The following is a 23,887-nucleotide window of genomic DNA, read 5'->3' on the forward strand; positions in this document are numbered from 1 at the left end:
ACAGTTGATTAATATAAAGTATAAATAAAAATGGCACTAGTATGCAGCTCTGTCGGACACTACGCTTCAATTCAAAGTGCGGTGTGCATTCACCATTAGGACCATATCTGACACATGTTGAAAGGTCCTTGTGCAAATCAAGCAAAAAGGGAACTAGTGCAAGCTCTATACCCATCTTCACCATGGAAAACAACTAAGAGCGATTAACTCTATGGAAGGACGAGCTGAGGTCCATGAAGGCCAGATGGATTACCCTCCCCCCCCCCAGCCTTCGTATACTTGCAGACCAGCAAAGAGGGATGTAAGCTTTGCCTAGTAGTGCCCCGCCCTAGCCTAAACCCATATTGTAGGTTAGGCAAAATGCTGTGCTCCTCTGTCCATATTGAGAGCCACTCTAACAGGACCCAGTCAATAATTTTCACCTTCGCATCAATAAGAGGTATAGGCCTGTATCAAGCTGGATCTGATCTATTTAACTTTTTAAAAACTGGAACTATGACCTACTGACACCACGGCAGTGGTGGGGAAGCTCTAGCAGCTGCATTTAAGTGCAGGGTTATTTAGGGGCCCACAGATTGACAGTGGATTTAAAGCGACCACCAGGCACTCCAGCAGAGCCAGAGAACCAGGTCAGCAGAGCCATTGTAGAGCCAGAGAACCAGGTCAGCAGAGCTGCTCTAGAGACAAAGAACCAGGTCAGTAGAGCTACTTTAGAGCAAAGAGAATCAGGTAAACTGAGCCGCTGTAGACCGAGAGAACCAGGTCAGCAGAGCTGCTTTAGAGGCAGAGAACAAGGTCAGCAGAGCCGTTGTAGAGCCAGAGAACCAGGTCAGCAGAGCCATTGTAGAGCCAGAGAACTAGGTCAGCAAAGTTGCTTTAGAGCCAGAGAAACAGGTCAGCAGAGCCGTTGTAGAGCCAAAGAACTAGGTCAGCAGAACTGCTGTAGAGCCAGAGAACCAGGTCACCAGAGCTGCTCTAGAGCCAGAGAACCAGGTCAGCAGAGCTGCTCTAGAGACTGGGAACTAGGTCAGTAGAGCTGCGGTGGAGCCAGAGAACCTGGTCAGCAGAGCCGCTCTAGAGACAGAGAACCAGGCACTCCAGCAGGCCCAAGGGGCTTATTAGTGGAAAGACAAGAGATCGCAGAAATCACCTCGGCCAGTTGAAATACAATTAAATGTTCCTCCTTACTACCACCTAAAGTGATCACCTCTTCCTCTTGGTTATAAATGGCCTTAAAATGCTTAACCCAAGCTTGTGGTGTGATATCTGGACCATGTCAGGGAGTTCCCCCAGATGCTGCACCTACTGGAACTTCAGGTCCCACTGCAGAGCCCATATATGCCAATGGGCAAGTGTTACAAGCAGGAAGCAGGAGGCCATGAAGCCCAGCAGCCTCCAAGTCAGTCCCACGAAATCCAGAATAGAGGCTTAAACATAAGTATCATAGCCTGAATATCATAAACTCGCTGCTTGGAAGGATACGACCGAAACTGCAGTCCAGAACAGCTCAGATGGAAGGGAGCATCTGTGAAAGAATCAGGTGTGACTGCGACACGTTGGTAGTGAACCCCAGCAAGTGCAGGAGGTTCACCATAGTCTGGAGGTGGGAGACAACCACAAGGGAGGAGCCCTCCTTCAACAGTCAGTTGTCAAGATTGGGGAAGACTGGACACCCTAATCTCTGTAGATGAGCCACCATCACCTTGGTGAATGCCCGAGGGGCACTGGTAAGGTCGAAAAGTAACATGGTAAACTGAAAGTGCTTGTAGCCTACCGTGAACCGCGGGTAATGCCTGTGGGCAGGCTGGATAGGAATGTGGAAGTATGTGTCCTGCAAGTCCAATGCTACCATCCAGTGGATCGGGTCTAGGACTGACAGCACTTGAGCATGCATGGGTATGTTTAATATATATATTTTTCCAGGAAGAAATTGAGAGGGTGCAAGTCTAGGATAGGGTGTAGGCCTCCGTCTGTTTTGGGCACCTGAAAGTAGCAGTAATGACAACCACAACCTACTTTTCATGCTGGTACCCTCTTTATTGCCCCCTTGGCCAAGAGAACATGCTCTTTCATGGTGGAATAATGAGATGTGGTGCTCCATAAGCCTGTCATAAATAGGTGGCATGGGTGGAGGGGTAGTCACAAAATAGCCCCTTTGGACAATCTGGAGAACTCAGCGGTCAATTGTTATCGACCTCCAGTGGTGCAGGTGATGGCATATCCTGCCTCCCACTGGGTGCCCATGATGGTCGCAGGGCAAGCTAAAGGGGCTTAGAGGCTGCGGCTGCCCGGGGTAGTAGACCTGCTCGAACTCTGGCTACCTGACCCACGAGGCTTGCAGGTGGCATGTCCTTGGCTACACAAGGATTGGGAAGTTTGTTGGCCATGGTGGTTGGTCAGTTGAAGACGTGGCTGGAAGCCCCTTACACTGCCACAAAAAAAGCAGACAGTGGTTGGAAAGGGGCCTTGGAAAGGCCTAAGGACCTGGCCATAGCCTTGTCCTTGAAGCGCTCCAGCACTCAGGCCACCCCGCCCCCAAAGAGACAGGAGCCATCAAAAGGCATGTCAAGGAGTGAGGCCTGGATATCACCAGAAAAGCCAGTCATCCTCAGTGGCGCAGTAAGGCCACAGATGATTAAACCACACTGCCTGCGAGTCAGTTGTATCCAGCCCACAGCGGATGGTGTACCTAGCTGTGTATCTGTCATCAGCAATAGCTTGAGCGAGTATGGCTTCAGCCTCCACTGAGACCCTAACCAACACCTGCGCAACGCAGGTCTCAGAGCGTGTGGGGGTATCAGCCCAACAGGCACGCAGTGTCCACTGACTGCATTACCAGGCTGACGGAAAAGAACATCCTCGTTCTCAAGGTATCCAGCCTCTTGGATTCCCTGTCTGGGGAAGTGGAAGGGAATGTACCTAGATTTAATTTGGAAGTTGAGGCTTGGACCACCAAGCTCTCCATGGTGGGGTGTGTTGTGAGGAAACTGGGATCCCCTGGGGCGGGGAGATGGTGGAAGGCAATTGACCCATTCACAGGAGTTCCTGTGCAGGGCTTGGACTAAGCCTGAGTAGGACGTCTGTGAGGGCTTCGATAAATTGGAGAAGCAGTTCAGATGTGGCGACTCCCGGCTGAAGCACCTCACTCAAGACATTCATATTGACAAGAATAGTGGGTAGCAGAAGGTTTAGGACCTCAGCCGACCTCACCACCACCATAGCGAATGAGGCTCCTTCCCCCATAACCACAGTAGGAGGAGAAAGCAAGGAGCGCTATCTAGTCCACTGGCATCCGCCAGATCCTCAAACCAGATGTCCTTGGAGACATCCAGGAGATAGTGTTCATCAGGGTCCACTGCTCCCTCAATCATCCCCAAGCCCTAGCCCAAAAGAATAGGGCTTAGGCTCCGGTCTGAGTGGTCTGTTACCAGTAAGGCACCACAGTTGGCGTCGGATGACACCCATCCGGCTCCGTATCTGAGTTAGGGATGAATATGTTGACTGCACTGTCAGTGGGCACTGGGGACGTCGGCAGTGGAGCTTGTGCCGGGAAAGGTCAAGATGCAAAAAGAACAATTGATGGAAAGAATGCAGAACAATGTCAAACATTCACCCCAGTGAAGATCTGGGCCTAAATTCATCGTTTTTTTGTGCTCACCATGCCATTCCAGTTTGGACCCAGCCATATGCAAATCATTCTTGACCCTGCGCCCACTGGGAACAGTCCAGCCGAACTGCCAGGCCAGATCCTCCCTGGACTGGAAACAAGCATCCTAGGACAGGTATCGGGCTTTCAGCCCTCATCAGCCGGGATAGCTTGACTCCAGTGGCATGGAGAGCACGGGACCCACGTCTGGGCATACCCGTCCCACGGGGGGTGACAAATGCAAAAAGAACAATGGACAGAATGCAGAACAATGTCATACATTCACCCCAGTACAGATATCTGGGCCTAAATTCATTGTTTCTTTTGCTCACCAAGCCATTCCAGTTTGGACCCAGCCATATGCAAATCAGTCTTGACCCGGTGCCCAATGGAAACAGTCCAGCCTGAACTGCCACGCCAGGTCCTCCCTGGACTGGAAACAAGCATCCTAGGACCGGTTTAGGCTTCAGCCCTCATCAGCCAGGATAGCTTGACTCCAGTGGCATGTAGAGCATGGGACCCAAGTCTGGGCATACCTGTCCCACTCGGGGTGACAAATGCAAAAAGAACAATTGATTCTTTTGCATATGTCGCCCTAAGTGGGAAGGGTATGCCCGGACGTGGGTCCCGTGCTCATTACACCACTGGATTCAAGATAGCCTGGGTGAAGAAGGGTGATGCCCTGAAACCGGTCCCAGGATGCTTGTTTCTGGTCCAAGGAGGACCTGGCTTTGCAGTTCGGGCTGGACTGTTCCCACAAGGAACAGGGTCAAGACTGTTTTGCATATGGCTGGGTCCAAACTGGGGTGGTGTGGTGAGCAAAGGAATGGTGATTTAACCCAGATCCTTGTGACTGGGGGTGAATGTTTGCATTGTCCAGCATTCCGTCCATTAATTGTTTCTTTTGCATATGTCGCCCTAAGTGGGAAGGGTATGCCCAGACGTGAGTCCTGTGCTTACTACACCACTGGAATTCAAGCTAGCCTGGCTGATGAAGGGTGATGCCTGAAACCGGTCCGAAGATGCTTGTTTCCGGTCCAAGGAGGACCTGGCTTGGCAGTTTGGGCTGGACTGTTTCCGCAAGGAACAGGGTCAAGACTGATTTGCATATGACTGGGTCCAAACTGGGGTGGTGTGGTGAGCAAACAAAATATTGGATTTAACCAAGATTCTTGTGACTGGGGGTGAATGTTTGCATTGTCCAGCATTCCATCCATCAATTGTTTCTTTTGCTGCATAGGGGAAGGTCAAGGTGGCTAGACCAGCGCCGGTCCCCACCCATTAATTATTCCAAAGGGCCCAACTGGATCTGAGGGCAAACCCGCCAGCGGAAGACCATTAGGGGCCCAGTCAAGGCGTGGATCTGTCACCAACAACGTTACTAACATTGCTCTTTCTTGCCAACATCGTATTTTAAATGTTTTAATCGCTGCTGACATCAGTCTCTTATTTTTAACTGCATTTTAAATATCGGAACTCTGCTGTTTATCTCATAGATTACAATACTCGCCCCTTTTAAATTAGTATTTCCACTATTGCTGCACTAGCGTCATTTGCACAATTTGCATTACTTTGCACATCTTGCTTAACTAGGTACCTGACTGCTCGCCCCGGTCCACCCCGGATGAGTGCCATTTGTGTGGAGGGAGTGACAGACTAAAGCAAGGTCACTTGAATTCCACTTCCGGTTCAGAAGGGCTCGGCGGAACTCTCCCACTCGGTCACCTTTAGTAGGCCTATGTGCCTGCGTCCGTGCAGCGGGTGCGCCTAAGGCAAGCCAGTCTGCGCCCGTCCGCGGCCAGCGCCGGCCGTTCTGCCAAACTTACTCCTGGGACCGGTAAGCCTTTGCACTATAGCAGGCTGCAGCTTATGGATATGGGTAGGAATGGGAGCTGCTGCTCCCCCATACACCCAATTACTCTGACACACTGGTCTGTTCCCATTGTGGTTGGTCGTCCTCGAACATCAATATGGGGGCGACCCATGAAATGGGGCGTACGGGTGACCCTTGTCCCTATGAGACTAAGCCCGGCAGGATAATTAGTCATTTTAAGGCCTCACTCTTAAACACTCGATCCTTGAATAAACATGCCCCCCCACATTTATGATTTATTAGTTGATAAGAGCCCGGATTTCCTATTTTTAACTGAGACCTGGCTCAGAGAATCATCAAATCCCGCTATTGCCACGGCTATTCCCAGGCTATTTGATGATCAGGAATGATCCAACGGGTGGCCTGGGCGGAGGCCTTGCTATAATTTTTAAACAACATTTCTCTTGTTCCACGGTCCCTACAGATGATGTAGCGGGTGCCGAAAGTCTGGGGTTCCACATAAGGGTATCAGCACATCAATCCTTGGCTGGTATCCATATCTATAGACCCCCCCCCCCCCCGGCCCTGTGGTCATTTTCCTGGACTCTATCTGTAATGCGGTCTCCCCTGTGGCCAGGAATTATAGACATTGTATAGTTTTAGGCGATTTTAACATCCATATGGATAATTCCACAGAACAGGAACCTACCAGATTGCGAGAGTCAATGGATTTGTTTAAAATGTCTCATTACGTCCACCAAGCAACTCATGAGAAGGGCCATACCTTGGACCAAATTTTCTCAACGGATAAAATAATGACTTCCACTCCAGTCCCTTAGTATGGTCAGACCATTCCATCATTGATATTATTATAATTGAGAATATGCAGCAAGGAAGGCCTCACTCCCGTAGCTTTCGATTTTACAGTAAAATGACCACAGATGCCCTTACCACTGCCACCCGATCCCCGTCTGCAGTACTCTGGAGGAGGATGTTGACGGTCTAGACAATTGGCTCCAGTGCCGTTTAGACGAGCTTGCACCCCTCCTCCACGCGACGCACTAAGGTATTGTGTGCCTCAGCACCATGGTTCACGGCAGCCCTTAGGGAAAGCAAGAGCGCCTGCAAACACCTAGAGAGGACATGGCGAAAAAATTATGACCCCAGCGACAAAATAGCTTACAAGCTGGCGCTGAAGGTGCATTTTAAAAAAATTGTGGAGGGGGAAAAAAACTTTTTTTTCTGTGAAAATCACACAGGCTTCGAACCAAAGCAAAGAACTTTTCAAAACAATTAAAGAGTTTGCTTCTCCCAGCGTGGTGGCAAGGCCGTTCGCGCCGACTGAGGCCTGAACGAACCACCTAGCCTCCTACTTCTACGAGAAAATTAAAAAAATTCAAGACACTTTTTCTTTGCTGCCCCAGGCCGTCGGTACAAACCAAGCTGTCGCCTCTCTGCCCATTTGGTCAGAAGGCTCTCAGCTTTTGCAGTTCCCTCCTATACCCCTGGAGAAATCACTGGATATCATATAGACCCTTAAATCACGTTCACCTTCTGACCCATGTCCAGCCAAAGTGCTGGCATCTATAGCAGAGGTAATTAACCCTGCGTTAAACCAGATCCTAAATGCCTCCTTGGAGTTGGGGACGGTGCCTACCAGGTGGAAGAAGGCCAAAATTCTCCCCCTGTTAAAAAAACCCTCTGTTAGACCATAAATCAGCTGCCAATTATAGGCCAATATCTCTGCTTCCTTCCTTCTCTAAAGTCCTGGAAAAATATGTCAACAGTGTTATCACATCATATGCTGAAACTAATCAAATCTTCCATCAGAGCCAGTCCGGTTTCAGATCAAACTTCAGCACTGAAACTGCACTTCTAGAAGTCTCAGAGACCATCAAGGAGACTCTAGATAAAGGTGGAAAGGCCGTGTTGATATTATTGGACTTATCTGCGGCTTTCGATAACGTGCCCCACGATCAGCTCCTTCTGAGACTTCTAGAGTGCGGCTGCGGGGGCACGGTACTTCGGTGGTTCTCCTCCTTTTAGAAAGACCGCCAACAAACGGTCTGGACTCTACCCTTTGCAGCATCCATTTCTGTTCTAAAGGTGGTGGTCCCGCAGGGCCAATTTTGAGCCCAACCCTCTTTAATCTTTATATGACCCCCCTGGCTTATCTAGCTGAAGCCCATGGGGCCAAGATAGTATCGTACCCAGACGATACACAACTACTTTTTACCTGCGACAAGGAGGCAGTCTTTAGAGGAGAATTGATCAACTCCTGCCTCGCTGAGGTATTCTCCTGGCTCCAATCACATCAATTGAAATGTAACTCTGAGAAATCGGAGATTATGCTTTTTGGCTTCCCTACAGTTAATATCTGGCGGAATTGGTGGCCCCAGGATATGTCTCCCCCTACCTCCTCAGTCAAATCGGTAAAACGCGTAGGTGTCAGGCTTGAGGCTAATTTATCTACAAACTCCCAAATTCAATCTGTAGTGGGTGCCTGCTTTGGAGTACTCAAGATGCTCAAGCAGTTCCTTCCTCTGCTGTCAGTAGCACACAGAAACATTGTGGTCCAGGCACTAGTTACTTCTAGGCTGGACTGTGTCAATGTTCTGTACTTGGGTATCGCTGAATACCTGCTGAATCGTTTACAGGTAGTACAGAACGCAGTGACTAGGACAATACTCATGCTTGGCCCCCAGAACTCGGATGTCCTCCCACCTGAAGGCTATGCACTGGCTCCCGATCCTCAAGAGGGTAACTTTTAAAGTAATGGTTTTCACCTTCAAAGCACTCCGTGGTTCGGGGGCCCCATATCTTAGGAATAGAGTCCAATTTTACCTCGGCGCTTCATCTTGCGCGTATTCCTAAATTCCATCGGGCACGAATAGGGGGTCGCTCCTTTCAGGTGCATGCAATGCACCTCTGGAATAGTCTCCCTCCGGCACTTAGGCTGACACAGGACCTTCTGACCTTTAGGAAGTCATTAAAAACCTGGCTATTTCAGCAATAGTATTTCATCTTAGCAAGCCTAGTGCCTTTTGTCAGTCACTACCAGGATGTTCAGCGCCGCGACACTCATTCGAGTAGCCGTGCGCTCTATAGATCCTGAATAACATAACATCTGCCAGTAAAAACGCACGTGATGGTGACAGAACCCTAGCTGGAGACCAGGTGGCTGATAAAATTAAGATCTGTGGACCTAGGCCTAAATACTGATAGGGAATTGTATGTCTTCTTACGTTACTGATAGGGTGTTGATCATGAATTTACTGCAAATTATATGCTATATGATGGATGTAATAGCTGAGTAACTGGGGGTACAACAAGACAGTACCGGCGGTTTCAAAAAAGAAAAAGATAATATTACTATGTGTTTGCATTTAGCCATATGATCAAGCAAACTGTTCCTTGCTGTATATAAGTATACTACTGTGAAACCTTGGTGGATTAAGATAATCAAATAGGAAGTTTGCACTAAATATATATAGCGGAATGTTTCATGCAATACGTTTCTTTCCCTCTATGAAGTTCAGCTTCTATATGGAAGCATGAAAATGTAAAAACTTTTGTCAAGGAATGTAATACAATCTGCAACTTGTACCTAAAATGTATTGACAATGTTCACCTTCTCCTCTAAGAAGTTTAACCTTTATGTGAAAATATGAAAATGTGAAACTATGATGGAGTAATGTAATCCAATTTGAAATTTATATCAAATATGTATGGACTCAACCCTTTCCTTTATGATTCTCAACTTATCTTCCCTCTTTTTCTACTATTTCCACATGATTGGCAGTAGTTATTGAAGATCTGTATTTATAAGATTAGAGACCGGACTGGTTTACATCGTGTTAGTTTGGGAGATAAGGGATGGTACATTTGGAACATATACGAAATGTAGGCCGTTTAAAACTAGGATTAGGTGTAGCAGCTTCGGTAAAGTAAAAATAGCTCTCTTGTCAAAATCGACGTTATTAAATTTATATACACTATGGTGTGCGCTAGTGAAACCCAATACCCTTATCATTATATATATAAATATATATATATAAGTCCGTGATGCCTGACGCTTTTCAAAGTCAGGAAACTTCTTCAGAGGCTCGGACGCAATGAAGACGTGCACGCTCTGGCCCCACCCACTCCTTAAATGCAATTATTGCCCGCCCTGGATGGGCTGCTCGGATCGGGCAACCTTGGAGCATTTTGGAATGCCATGCTGTATTGAAACGGGACCTGCATGCTGAGGCCCATCTGGGGGCCAGTAATTCTGCAGCAGCTAATTAGTGCAGACATCTATGAAAGATGTGCTCTGAACTACCCAGCCCCGAATGCTTTGCACAGACTCATCCGAGCAGCCCATACAGGGCGGGTAATAATTGCATTTAACGAGTGGGCGGGGCCAGAGCGTGCACGTCTTCATTGCGTCCGCGCCTCTGAAGAAGAAGTTTCCCGACTTTGAAACGTGTCAGGCATCACAGACTTTTGAACTGCTCATTGCATCAACAAGCAAAATTCCCGTTTACACCAATAAAGGTTTTTTTAAACCATTGATGACATAGAGTGCTTCCTAAGATCGTGCAACCCTTGGAGCTGTAGCTGTATATGTATGTATGTATGTATATATATATATATATATATATATATATATATATATATATATATATATATATATATATATATATATATATATATATATATATATATATATATATATATATATATATATATATATATATATATATATATATATATATATATATATATATATATATATATATATATATATATATATATATATATATATATATATATATATATATATATACAAAGAAAAGATGGTGTTCCAATGAGGGGGGATTACATGTGATTTCCTACATAAATACAAACTTCATATATTGGAAAAAATCTTTGTTCTGAATATAAAAATTTCATGTGATGTAGTGGCAAAAATTTGACTATAAGGATGGTACATTCTCTGTTACACATAACTTAACCATTACAATATGACCTCCACTGGTTTTCGAATTTGGCCTCTCTAACATGGCGACTGTTTGAGCTTACTCTAAAAAATATATATATAGTATAACTTTGTGTGATGAAGGAGCAACAAATTAGGTTATAAGGATTGTTCACTTTGCGTTATACATAAACTACTGACTATAGTATGAAGTTTCCAGGTTTTCCAAGTTAAACTTTTCAACATGGCGACTTCTTGAGTCTTTCATCCGCAGTTTTTATTTTAGAATTAGATGTTCCACATATTTATATGCGAGGAAGCGATAAAATAAGGTCATGACCACCCTTGTGCTAAATATAACTCAGCCATTGCAATATGGCGCTACCACGTTTTCGCGTCCTGAGCCATTTTTGGTTTCACATGCTGAGAATGACTGTGTCACATGACCAGGACACACTATATTCGCAATGTGGTAATGGACGCATAGGTTCACCGCATCAGTAGGGACGGATATTTTGGCATATGTTTCTAGTGACACTGGGTAAGTGGTGCTTGGACTCGATGATTTTTCGAGACTTGCCAGTGAAATTATATTAGTATATATCTTAGGATATGTGCGAACTACATCTGTCTTTCAATGTTACTTTATGGCGGGAGCTTACCACGGACTTCCGCAAATACAGACGTTCATGGTGTTGTCTGCAACACTCAAGACCATTGGGATCAGATATACAGAATGGTCTTGAAAAAGTCTTTTCAAAACGAAACACGTGTTTGGGTGACCTGTGTTGGAAGTGTCAATAAACAGAATAAACCAACAGTGAAAAACTTGGAGAGTGACAATTGGATCTTGTGTTATTTTGTTTACCAGGGAAATTGATGTACATGTTCTTCTTTAAAGATTATCAAATATTGTATTCATGTTCGAGAAGATCTATTACTTCACGGTTGTACTAACTATTTATACTGGATGTACTATTAGTTGAGCTATCACATGATGAGGACAGTACAGTCTTTATTGGGAGAATATAAGCTGTCAAATGCTGGGGCTGCTAAAAAATGAAATTACTCACCTCGGTCAGTGATACGCGTTCGGCTAAGGTTCACCTTCAAAAGCTGTTTGCAATGCTGCACCCCCAATCGGAGCACATTATCTCCAACAGGTGTGCAGGCCAGCCCCAGCACCTTGGCAGCAAGAAAGAAGAAAAGAAGGATTAATCATGGAAGTGGAAGAACAAGATAGAGGACACAATAGAATCAGCAATGAGACAGCTGGAATAAAATGTCACGGAGGAAAATGATCAGAGAAAGGAAGGTTTAAAGGACAGAAGGCAGGTAATAAGATGACAACAGAAAGGAACAGGGGGCAAGCAAGAGGACAAAAGAAGCAATACGTAAAGACTTTAAAAAAATGGAGCAAGGTAATGTATGAAATACGCCACAAGAAAGAGTTGAAGGAAGCATTGTGTCATGCAATGGGTGAAGAAAGAGAATAGGATGCACTGAAAAGAAACTAAAAATAGGATAATAATTGTTCACGCCTTTGTTTGAAAATAGGAAAACAAAGTATAGTGACCAGACGGCCGCCACCATGTTCACTGGAGGGATAGTCTCTCGAACAATCTTTTTCCTTTTATTGCAGTACCAACAACCTTTCATTTACTGACCTTCCCCTTTGCCACATCGAGTTAAACAGCGCCCACATTGCCAATACTTCCTAGTTGAAACCTTGTAATTCACGAACAATAGTGACCCTTTTTTCCAAAGTCTGCAATAAGCTGCAAAGTCTGCTGTTGACACTCATATCACCCTATCTTCCTATTTTCCTTCATTTCTGAAGGGTGTCTTCTGTTTCGTTGTCTCAAACACCATCCTAGTGATGACTCTTCTAAGTTAGTCCTCTTGAGGTTGAAAAGTCAACATTCGCAATAACCCAGATTGTCATTTTGAGGTCAGCACTAAGTCTGAGCTGTGAACTCCGCTCCGCTCCCAGAGTTTGCAGAGATTTACACACTCCGCATTACGCCGTGCTCGCAGAGTTCAGCGGAGCGGAGTTTTTTTCCTTGCTTGCGTTCATCAACATCAAGTTGGCGAGCAAGGAAAATCAACCTCCCGGCGAGATTTCTCAACGCAGGTGGGCAGATTTCTCATTGCGAGTGGTCATGTATGCTCGTGACCACTCGCATTGAGAAACTGTCCGTTCGCGTTGAGAAAGCTGCTGCTCGAGTTTCTTGTTCATTGGGAGGCGTCCTTGAGGTCTATTGTTGCCATGTAGTCTTCTTTTTGGATTGAAGGGATTATTTCTTGGAGAGTAGACATTTTGAAATATTGTGTTAGAATGAACAGGATTGGCCATACAGTCAGGTCCTGTTTGGGGACCAGGAAATATGGTGAGTAGTTGCCCTTGAAATTCTCTTGTCTTGGATCCAATTTTATTGCTTGTTTTTGGAGTAGGTCCTTGATCTCCGAACTAAATTGTGCGAGTTCTGATTTTTTATATTTCTTTATTTTTGGCGGGTTTGCTGGCAGTGTACTTGTGAGCTCTATGCAATACCCGTATTTTATTGTATTTAAAATCCAATCGTCCATTCTGATGTTCTTCCATTGTTGTAAGAATTGAGGTATTCTTTCTCCCACAGGTGTTTGGTGTGGGAGTCAATTTGTGCCGTTTCCTCTTCCTCTAGAGGGTTGGCCTCTGCTCCTGCCTTCCTCGAACGAGCTGTGTTAGACTTGGCATCTTTTGGCATGTTTCCCCTGAGTTTTTGCTTTCTGACCTCTCTGTTTTGACTCTGTTGGTGCTGGCTTAGTGTTTCTGCACACTTTTCTCACTGCTGATCAGTGGTAAAGTGCAAGAGCTCCTGTGGTAAAATGTGTTATGTGTTGGTGTTTCCATGATTGGCCTATTTGATTTATGTTCAACACTCCGTCCATCATTTCCTTTGGTTTTTGCTTTGTTCGCCATAAGTTGGCAGGGTATGCTCAGACGTGAGTCCCTTGCTCACTTTGCCACTGGATTCAAGCAAGCCTGGCTGAAGACGGCTGAAATGCCAGAAACCGGTCCTAGGAAACTTGTTTCCGGTCCAGGGAAGACATGGCTTGGCAGTTCGGGCTGGACTGTTCCAATGAGGCACAGGGTCAGACTGATTTGCATATGGCCATGTCTGAACTGGGGTGGCAGAGTGGGCTAAAGAACAGTGATGGATTAAACCCAGATCAGTTGACTGGGGGTGAGTGCTTGCAATGTTCAACACTCCGTCCATCATTTCCTTTGGTTTTTGCTTTGTTCGCCATAAGTTGGCAGGGTATGCTCAGACGCGAGTCCCTTGCTCGCTTTGCCACTGGATTCAAGCAAGCCTGGCTGAAGACGGCTGAAATGCCAGAAACCGGTCCTAGGAAGCTTGTTTCCGGTCCAGGGAAGACATGGCTTGGCAGTTCGGGCTGGACTGTTCCCATGAGGCACAGGGTCAGACTGATTTGCATATGGCCATGTCTGAACTGGGGTGGCAGAGTGGGCTAAAGAACAGTGATGGATTAAACCCAGATCAGTTGACTGGGGGTGAGTGCTTGCAATGTTCAACACTCCGTCCATCATTTCCTTTGGTTTTTGCTATTTGATTTATGTGTCAGTCCCTAGTAAAGGGACCTGAGTATGCCAGGGCCTGTAAATCAAATGCTGTTAGTGGGCTGCAGCACTGGATAGTGCCACCCCCACAAACAGCCCGTAATTGTAACTCTGGCCTGCCATTGCAGAGCCTGTGTGCAGTCTGGGACTGCCATGTCGATTTGGCAAGTACACACACTTGCCAGGCCCAAAATCGTCCCTTTTCTACATATTAGTCATCTCTAAAGTAGGCCCAAGGTACCCCATGGGCAGGGTGCATTTTGTTTTTAAAGGTAGGACATGCCCTGATGTGTGTGGTATGTCCTGGTAGTGAAAGACTGCCAAATTTGTTTTTCACTATTGCAAGGCTATCTGTTCCCATAGGCCAGAATGGGGAGTTAGTTTATAACATCTTATAAACATAACTGACCCCGGGAACAAGATAGGAAAATAAAGTTTAGTATGTGTCATGTTCTCGCTCGCCTCCTCGCTTCCTGCTGATCGGAAGCGAGGCGTTCTCCAAACATAACGAGACTCCTCCCACCGAAGTCCGCCTGGCAGGTTAGCCGTCTAGCTGTTGGAGACGGAAACAGCTGACGTCACCTGCCGGTCGACACTTCCAGCAAGATCCGCATTTCAGGCCCGAAGACGCCCACATCGGAGTCGCGCTTACTTTGTCCCTCACACCAGCGCAGGAGCGCTTGACCCTTCCTTCGCGACTCATGCGATGGCACGGAGTCGTGCTTACTTTGTCCCTCACACCAGCGCAGGAGCGCTTGACCCTTCCTTCGCGACTTGTGCGACGGCACGGAGTCGCGCTTACTTTGTCCCTCACACCAGCGCAGGAGCGCTTGACCCTTCCTTCGCGACTCGTGCGACGGCACGGAGTCGCGCTTACTTTGTCCCTCACACCAGCGCAGGAGCGCTTTACCCTTCCTTTGCGTCTCGTGCGACGGCACGGAGTCGCGCTTACTTTGTCCCTCACACCAGTGCAGGAGCGTTTGACCCTTCCTTCGCGACTCGTGCGACGGCACGGAGTCACGCTTACTTGTCCGTCATGCCAGCGCAGGAGCGCTTCATTCCAGGTGATGCCGACACAAGATCCCAAGAACCACAGAGGGTGCCCCACCACGACATCCACCACATTGCCCTCACCCTTTCCTTGGCAGCCTCCCCCGGTCCCCTCTTTGACCTGGTTAGTGATATTTAGTCCTTCCGGGTAGAGAAGGGCACAGGAGGTGGTTGTCCACGCCGTCCCCGTGGGATCTCTCCACAAGCAGAAGGTAAGACTTGTGGGGGCCTGACAGTATGCCTGAACTCAGAATCTAAAGATGCATCTTTTAGTGAGGTGATTTTTACATTCTGTGTTTGAAAATACCACTTTTAGAGAGTAGGTATTTCTTTCTCAGCCATCCAGCAGGCCTCTGCTGGGTTTGTGGATTGACCGTCTGGGTTTTGGTTTGGGGCTGGGGAGCAGGAGTGGCTCCGGATAGTCTAGGTGGGTCAGGAAAGAACCGAATAGACCTGGGCTGCAATTAGAGTAGGGGAAGGAGATGTTCTTGCACCTGAATGGGCCTGGTCTACCTCTGACAATGCAGTCTCCACTTCCTGCCAGGAGAGGGCAGAACTGGTTCTGGCTGGGCACAGATACTCTCTGCCTGAGAGAACAAAGGGTTTTGGGCTGTAAAAAGTGGAGCCCAAACTCCTGAATTTTAGAACTCTTTTGGACCAAGAGGACTGCCAAGAAGAAGATCTGGAGAAGCTGTGAGGAGCAACTCCCACTTTGCTGTGTTCTTTGCTGTGTTGGCCTGCAGTGGCTGCTTCTGTCTTGGGCAGTGAAAGGACTGGACTGAACTTTCTGCAATCTACGTTTGGGTGTTTCTCCAAGGGCTTGAGGTAGAGCTTGCCCCCTGTTCAAGAAGTCTCAGGAACAGCAAAGACTTCAAGCTCTTCTGCCCTCAGCACTGGGAACTGTGTGTTTTGTGCTGCAACAGAAAAAAAAGCAACCAGACGCCGTCTACAACGCCGCTGCCGACTCCATGTCCTGAAGGCACCGCAGAGGGCACCGCTGCAACGTGACCCTGGTCTCACCGATGACCCCTGCTGATGCTGCCACCGAGCCGCTGCTCGCACCGCGACCTGTGGGCACCGCACTCCACACCGCCAAGCTTCAAGAGGACTTGGTATCCCCAACGACGCCGCTCCACGGCAAAATCGATGCGGCTGCCTGCACCGTGGTTCGAGGGCACCGCACGTAAAGTTACACGATGCACCGCCCTCCCTCATCCAGCACTGCAGCCTTGGCCTACCGACACCAGCGCAATCGACTCCAGTTCATCAGCCGACGACAGCGCTTCAGCAACGACGACGACGCTGCTGGTACCACGACCTGCCAGCACCGTAACGAGCACCGCATCACTTCGCACCACGACCCTGGTATCAACGCTGCCATCTGATGCCGCAACTGAGCTGCTGCTCGCACCGCGACCTTAGGGCACCGCAGGCCGCACCGCTGCACTTCGCACCGCAGCACCCGACGCCTGCCGATGCCAGCGCTTCTGACTTCAACTGTGAGGAGTTCGATCTGCAATGCGTGTGACTTTACGGGCCCGATGATTCCTGCACCGACCTCCGGAACCGAAGCCAGCGGACGCCGTGCTTTCAGAAGCTCAACGATAGGTCGCCGACGCCCTGCATTCCTAAAGGTACTATTTTGCGGGTCTTCCCGACACCGTAGCTGGCCAGCGATGCCGCGGTCAGCCAGAACTGTTTGGATTTGGTTCTTTACAACGCAGTGATAGCCCCGGACGGAGCTATCGACATCAAGGAACTGTTTTTCAAGGTTATTTTGATAAATTAAGATATTTAAGTACTGTATTGTGGATTTTTATCGTTTTTGGTCTTGCCTTGAGTATATACAAATATTGGATATTTTTCTTAATTGGTGTGGTGTCCTTTTGTAGTGCTTATACTGTTTTACTGTTGTGTGCAAATGCTTTTCACACTGCCTCTAAGATAAGGGTAAGCAGGGGTTATTTTAGGAGAGTAACTCTCTTATCTTGACTAGATGGAAGGGTCCCTACTTGGACAAGGTGCAAACCATTGCCAACTAGAGGCCCCATTTCTAACATTGGTGGCAGCGGTGGGATAGGACTTGCGTTTGCACTTGACTTACAGTGATTGATGTGCACTACTACCATATTGCAGTCCATTACGTACCACATACTATTTTTTTGGTCTATTTTTGCCTTTCCATTGGTTTTGAATTTGAACTTTCTAGTACAACATGCCTGAATGAAATGCATCATCTGTTGCATCCTTGGAAGTGGCCTTTGAGGAGGAAAGGTTAGAAACCTACAATGTGAGGGATTGAAGGCTATCTGCAAGAACCTCAAAATCCAAATTAAGGGCCTCACCAGAAAAGAGGAGCTACAAAAGGCGCTGAGGGCCAGGGTAGCGGCCAGACATACTAGTCAGCAGCCTGGGGATCTAAGCCTGGAGGCGGAGGAGGCTATTCTAAGGGTGGATGTGCGTTTGGGAGGGGGGCACCCTCTAAACCAGGCAGCAGCAGTTAGTCATCAGAGGAGCTGGAGGACAGGCGGGAAGCAAGGAGAGTTGCAGTAGAACTAGAGAAGCTTAAGTTAATCATGGAGGAGAAAAGGATGATGTTAGACCATGAGATCAGGATAAAGGAGCTGGATCAATGGAGTAGAACCAGCTCAGTTGATGGCAGCAACCCGTCAGGACAGATAGACTGAATTGTGCACATCCCTAAGAAAGTAGGCAAGGAATTCAAGAAGGGGGATGACATACAAAGGTGGTTTCAGGGTTACAAGGCAGCGATACACATAAATGGGGTCCCTGGGAAGAATTGGGGAGCAGGATTGTGGCCTCTCTTTCCAGAAGAAGCAAGGGATACTTTAAAAGCTTTGGGTAAGGGGTATAAACTCACCATTGCTGACATGAAGGACGCACTTCTCACTAAGTATGGTCTTAATCCTGAAAAGTACAGGGATCAGTTCAGGTCCAGTAAGAAGTCTGATATCAACACTTGGTTGGAGTTTGTAGATTTGTTTTGCAGGTCACTGGATGGCTGGGTAAAGGCCAGTAATGTGACACATTTTCAGGGGCTCTACAATTTGATTTCATGGGAGCACTTGTCTAGTCTATGTTTTGCAGATCTGCGCCAGCACCTAGTTGATAGTAAGCTAACCGACCCAAGGAAGCTTGCTATGGAGACGGACCGCTGGGTGAGTACCAGGGTCCACAAGAAAGCGTTTGGGGGTGACTCTGCCAAAGGTGGGCAGGGTCCCCAGCAGAAGAGTGGGGGGACAAGGGTAAAACGCAGGAGTTCTCTAAAGGGCCCTAAACTAATACCCGGGGTAAAGGTTCCCATCCCCCAGGAGACAAGAAAGCATCTGGATCAGTTCAGGTCCAGTAAGAAGTCTGATGTCAACACTTGGTTGGAGTTTGTTTTGCAGGTCACTGGATAGCTGGGTAAAGGACAGTAATGTGACACATTTTCAGGGGCTCTACAATTTGATTGCATGGGAGCACTTGTCTAGTCTATGTTTTGCAGATCTGCGCCAGCACCTAGTTGATAGTAAGCTAACCGACCCAAGGAAGCTTGCTATGGAGACGGACCGCTGGGTGAGTACCAGGGTCCACAAGAAAGCGTTTGGGGGTGACTCTGCCAAAGGTGGGCAGGGTCCCCAGCAGAAGAGTGGGGGGACAAGGGTAAAACGCAGGAGTTCTCTAAAGGGCTCTAAACTAATACCCGGGGTAAAGGTTCCCATCCCCCAGGAGACAAGAAAGCATCGGTCTCTTCAGAAAAGCCTGCAGAGGCCGGCCCCCGCAAGTGTTTTGCATGTGACCAGGTGGGTCACATGAAGGGGGACCCCAAGTGCCCAAAGCGGGCCCAGCCACCTACCGGTGGGCAGTCCAAAGTGCTGGCTAGTGTAGCGCTTGGGGAGGAGGGGTGCCCACAGGAGGGTTGGGATCCCGCAGAAATGACCCTCGTTTCACTAGGGGACAGTGAGATGGCCCCAGGAAACCAGGTGCCCCCTAACACAAAGAAATATAGCACCTGGGTGACCATCAATGGGAAAAGGGTAGAGGCTTTCAGAGATACAGGAGCCAGTGTGACCTCAGTCCGGTGTCACCTGGTCTCTGAGGAGCAGGCAGTCCCAGGGGCATTCCACCAAGTAGTAGCTGTGGACAACTCGGAGGGCCAGTGTATGGTGGTGCAGGTTCCCTTTGAATGGGGGTGTCTCAAGTTCCTTGACGGTGGTGGTGAGCCCTGCCATGCCTGTAGATTGTCTGCTAGGTAACGACCTGGAGCAGTCCTTGTGGAAGGATGTTGAGCTCAGGTCTCACTTGGAGATGCTTGGGTTGCCAGAGTGGGCTTGCATGTCTACTCGGTCACTGGCGGCCTGGAAGGGTGATCAGAAGGACTTGGCGCCTGAAACAGTGGCCCAAGTCCCTGCCAAGAGAAAGGGCAAAGGGCGCGGGAAACCAGCCCCTGGCGTTCCCACGGACTGGGAGGAGGCGGACCTAGAGGGGGGACGCCCCGGTGCCTACAGGGGAGCAGGTAGCAGAACTGGGGGACATCTCTGAGCTGACCCATTGGCAGCAAGAAGGGGGTCCCACCAGGGCGGAATCCTGCAGGGAGCAGAAAGAGTGCCCTTCTCTGGAGGGTGTGCAGCGGCAGGCTGCAGACCAGGCAGCTGGTGATCAGTCCGGATCACATTGGATCTACTGTGAGAATGGTCTCCGGTATAGTGAGCCTAAGGTTGCTGAGCCTGGGTCAGCCTGTGTGCTGGTGGTACCCCAGCACTTCAGGACCTTCCTACTGCGTCTGGCTCATGAAGTGCCTTTGGCAGGACATTTGGGGCAAGACAAGACCTTTGACAGGCTTGTCACCCACTTCTTCTGGCCCCAAATGCGAAGGCAGTCAGATGGACATCGCAGGTCCTGCCAAACTTGCCAGGTAAGTGGTAAGAGTGGGAGGAAGGTCAAAGCTCCTCTCCAACCTTTTCCTGTTGTTGGAACACCCTTTGAAAGGGTAGGGATGGACATTGTGGGCCACTGGATCCCAAGACAGCCATGGGCAACAGGTACATCCTGGTCTTTGTAACCATGCCACCCGGTACCCGGAGGCAATCCCTCTCAGGACAACGACGGCGCCAGTGGTGGGCTGGGTGTTAATGGGGATCTTTTCCCACGTGGGGTTTCCCCAGAGAGGTGGTTTCTGATAGGGGGACCAATTTAAAATCCATGTATATGACATCCCTGTGGAAGGAGTGTGGAGTAACCTACAAGTTCACCGCCCATTACCACCCACAAGGTAATGGTCTGGTGGAGAGATTCAACCAGATCTTGAAGGGCATGTTTAAGGGTCTTACAGAACCCATGAGGCGTAAGTGGGACGTCCTCTTACAATGCCTTCTCTTTGCATAGAGAGAGGTGCCACAGTCTCTTGGGTTCAGTCCCTTTGAGCTTCTGTATGGTCACCCTGTGAGAGGACCTCTGAGTTAGGTAAAGGAAGGCTGGGAGGCAGCTCCCAGGAAATCCCCCCAGGATGTGTTTAGTTACATGCTGGCCTTCAGAAACCAAACTGCCCACTTCAGTAAGCTCGCTAAGGCGAACCTAGAAGCAAGCCAGGAAGAAATGAAGAAGTGATATGACCAGAATGCCACTCTGGTCGAATTTCAACCTGGGCAAAAAATGTGGGTCATGGCCCCAGTGGAACCTTGTGCCTTGCAGGACAAGTGGACTGGGCCATTTGAGGTGGTGGAGCGCAAAAGTGATGTCACCTACCTGGTGGATTTGCAGACTTCAAGAAACCCTTTGAGGGTCCTGCATGTGAACAGCCTCAAACCCCACTTTGAGAGGGCCGAAGTGAGCATGCTCTTGGCGACAGATGATGGGGTAGAAGAGGAGAGTGAACCTCTCCCTGATCGCCTGTCTACCAAGGAGCACGATGGCTCAGTGGAAGGTGTGATCCTGTCTCCTACACTGAACCCAGAGCAGCAGAATGACTGTCGTTAGTTGTTGGGACAGTTTGTCCCACTGTTCTCTCTGACCCCAGGTGTTATTCACTGGTGTACCCATGACGTGAACACCGGTGACAGCCCTCCTGTAAAGCAACGAATTTACAGTTTGACTGACCGGGTCAGGGCCAGCATCAAAGAGGAGGTCTCTTAGATGTTGGCATTAGGGGTGATCGAGCCCTCCAACAGTCCTTGGGCCAGCTCAGTGGTCTTGGTCCCAAAGGCTGCTGCACCCGGTGCCACTCTAGAACTGCAGTTTTTTGTGGACTACCGTGGGCTCAATGCCATCACCAGGACTGACGCTCACCCCATCCCCAGAGCTGATGAGCTCATTGATCAATTGAGAGCTGCCAAGTTCCTCAGCACGTTTGATTTAACGTCTGGGTACTGGCAGATTGCCTTAACCGATGGGGCCAAGGAGAGGTCAGCATTCTCAACCCCAGAAGGACATTACCAGTGATGCCCTTTGGGTTGAAGAATGCCCCTGCCACCTTTCAGAGGTTGGCCAACCAGGTGTTGGCTGGACTGGAGGATTTCAGTGCCGCCTACCTGGATGACATAGCAGTGTTCAGTTCCAGCTGGGAAGAACACTTGCAGCACCTCGGGGAAGTGTTGAGGGCGCTGCAGAATGCAGGCCTCATGATCAAGGCCAGTAAGTGCCAGATCGAGCAGGGTGCTGTGGTGTACTTGGGACACCAGGTAGGAAGTGGCCAGGTGGCACCCCTACAACCCAAGATTGACACCATTCTGGCTTGGGAGCCCCCCAAGACCCAGACAGAGATGAGAGCCTCACTGGGTACTACAGGAGGTTGGCACCATTGTTGCCCCCTTAACAGAGCTGACTTCCGGGAAACAGCCCAAGAACGTGATCTGACTGAGTACTGCCAGAAGGCTTTTGATGCCCTGAAGGCTGCCATGTACAGGGCGCCCGTGCTCAAGGCACCCGACTTCTCCAAGGAATTTGTCGTGCAGACTGATGCTGCAGAGCATGGTGTGGGACCGGTGCTCTCACAACTGAACGAAGAGGCCTAGAGCAGCCTGTAGCCTTCCTTAGCAGGAGGCTACTCCCCAGGGAACAGAGGTGGAGTGCCTTAGAAAGGGAAGCTTTTGCTGTGGTCTGGGCACTGAAGAAGCTGAGGCCCTACCTGTTTGGGACTCAGTTCCGGGTTCAGACAGACCACAGGCCCCTCAGATGGTTAATGCAAATGAGGGGTGAGAATCCAAAACTGCTGAGGTGGTCTATCTCCCTACAGGGAATGGACTTTACGGTAGAATACCACCCTGGCACAGAACATGCCAATGCAGATGGTCTGTCCAGGTTCTTCCGCCTTAGTGAAGAGAACTCCCAGGAGGTAGGGTAGCTCTCCCTACTTTCAGCTGGAGCGGACATGTGTTAGACTTGGCATCTTTTGACATGTTTTCCCTGAGTTTTTGCATTCTGACCTCCCGGTTTTGACTCAGTTGGTGCTGGCTTAGTGTTTCTGCACACTTTTCTCACTGCTGATCAGTGGTCAAGTGCAAGTGCTCCTGTGGTAAAATGTGTTATGGATTGGTGTTTCCATGATTGGCCTATTTGATTTATGTGTCAGTCCCTAGTAAAGTGCACGGAGTGTGCCAGGGCCTGTAAATTAAATGCTGTTAGTGGGCTGCAGCACTGCATTGTGCCACCCCCACAAACAGCCTGTAAATGTAACTCTGGCCTGCCATTGCAGAGCCTGTGTGCAGTCTGGGACTGCCATGTCGACTTGGCAAGTGCACACACTTGCCAGGCCCTAAACCTTCCCATTTCTACATATTAGTCAGCCCTAAAGTAGGCTCAATGTACCCCTATGGGCAGGGTGCATTGTATGTGAAAGGTAGGACATGCCCTGATGTGTGTGGTATGTCCTGATAGTGAAATACTGCCAAATTTGTGTTTGACTATTGCAAGGCTATCTGTTCCCATCAGCCAGAATGGGGAGTTAGTTTATAACATCTTATAAACATAACTGACCCCGGGAACAAGTTAGAAAAATAAAGTTTAGTATGCCTGAACTCACAATCTAAAGATGCATCTTTTAGTGAAGGTGATTTTTACATTCTGTGTTTGAAAATACCACTATTAGAAAGTAGGTATTTTCTTGCTCAGCCATCCAGCAGGCCTCCACTGGGTTTGTTGATTGACTGTCTGGGTTTTGGATGACAGTGGCTGGGGAGCAGGTGTGGCTCCGGATAGTCTAGGTGGGCCAGGAAAGGGCTGAATAGAACTGGGCAGCATTTAGAGTAGGGGGAGGAGATTTCCTTGCACCTGAATGGGCCTGGTCTGCCTTTGACAATGCTGTGTCCACCTCCTGCCAGGAAGCTACACCAGAGAGGGCAGAACTGGTTCTGGCTGGGCACAGACACTCTGCCTGGTAGAACAAATGATTTTGAGCTATAAAAAGTGGAGCCCAACCCCTGAATTTTAGAACTCTTTTGGACCAAGAAGACTGCCAAGGGGAAGAGCTGGAGAAACTGTGAGGAGGAACTACCACTTTGCTGTGTGCTTTGCTGTGTTGGCCTGCAGTGGCTGCTTCTGTCTTGGGTAGAGAAAGGACTGGACTGAACTTTCTGCAATCTACTTTTGTGAGTTTCTCCAAGGGCTTGAGGTAGAGCTTGCCCCCTGTTCAAGAAGTCTCAGTAACGCAAAGACTTCAAGCGCTTCTACCCTCAGCACTGAGAACTGTGTGTTTTGTGCTGCAATGGCAGAAAAAGCAACCCAACACCGTCTACGACACCGCTGCCGACTCCGTGTCCTGAAGGCACCGTAGAGGGCACTGCCACAACGCTGCAC

At 48.7% G+C, this 23,887-nt stretch overlaps 1 protein-coding gene across 1 annotated transcript in view; it reads right to left on the bottom strand.

The window, feature by feature from the left end:
• Nucleotides 1-23,887, bottom strand: part of LOC146789944 (uncharacterized) — a 1,358,907-nt gene that overhangs the window by 22,283 nt on the left and 1,312,737 nt on the right. Inside the window, exon 16 of the mRNA XM_085628244.1 lies at nt 11,496-11,607. Coding sequence (XP_085484370.1) covers nt 11,496-11,607 — 112 coding nt within the window. The remainder of the gene's footprint in view (nt 1-11,495; nt 11,608-23,887) is intronic.

Source organism: Triturus cristatus, chromosome 10 (genome assembly GCF_964204655.1).
Source record: "Triturus cristatus chromosome 10, aTriCri1.1, whole genome shotgun sequence".
NCBI classification, from domain to species: Eukaryota; Metazoa; Chordata; class Amphibia; order Caudata; family Salamandridae; genus Triturus; species Triturus cristatus.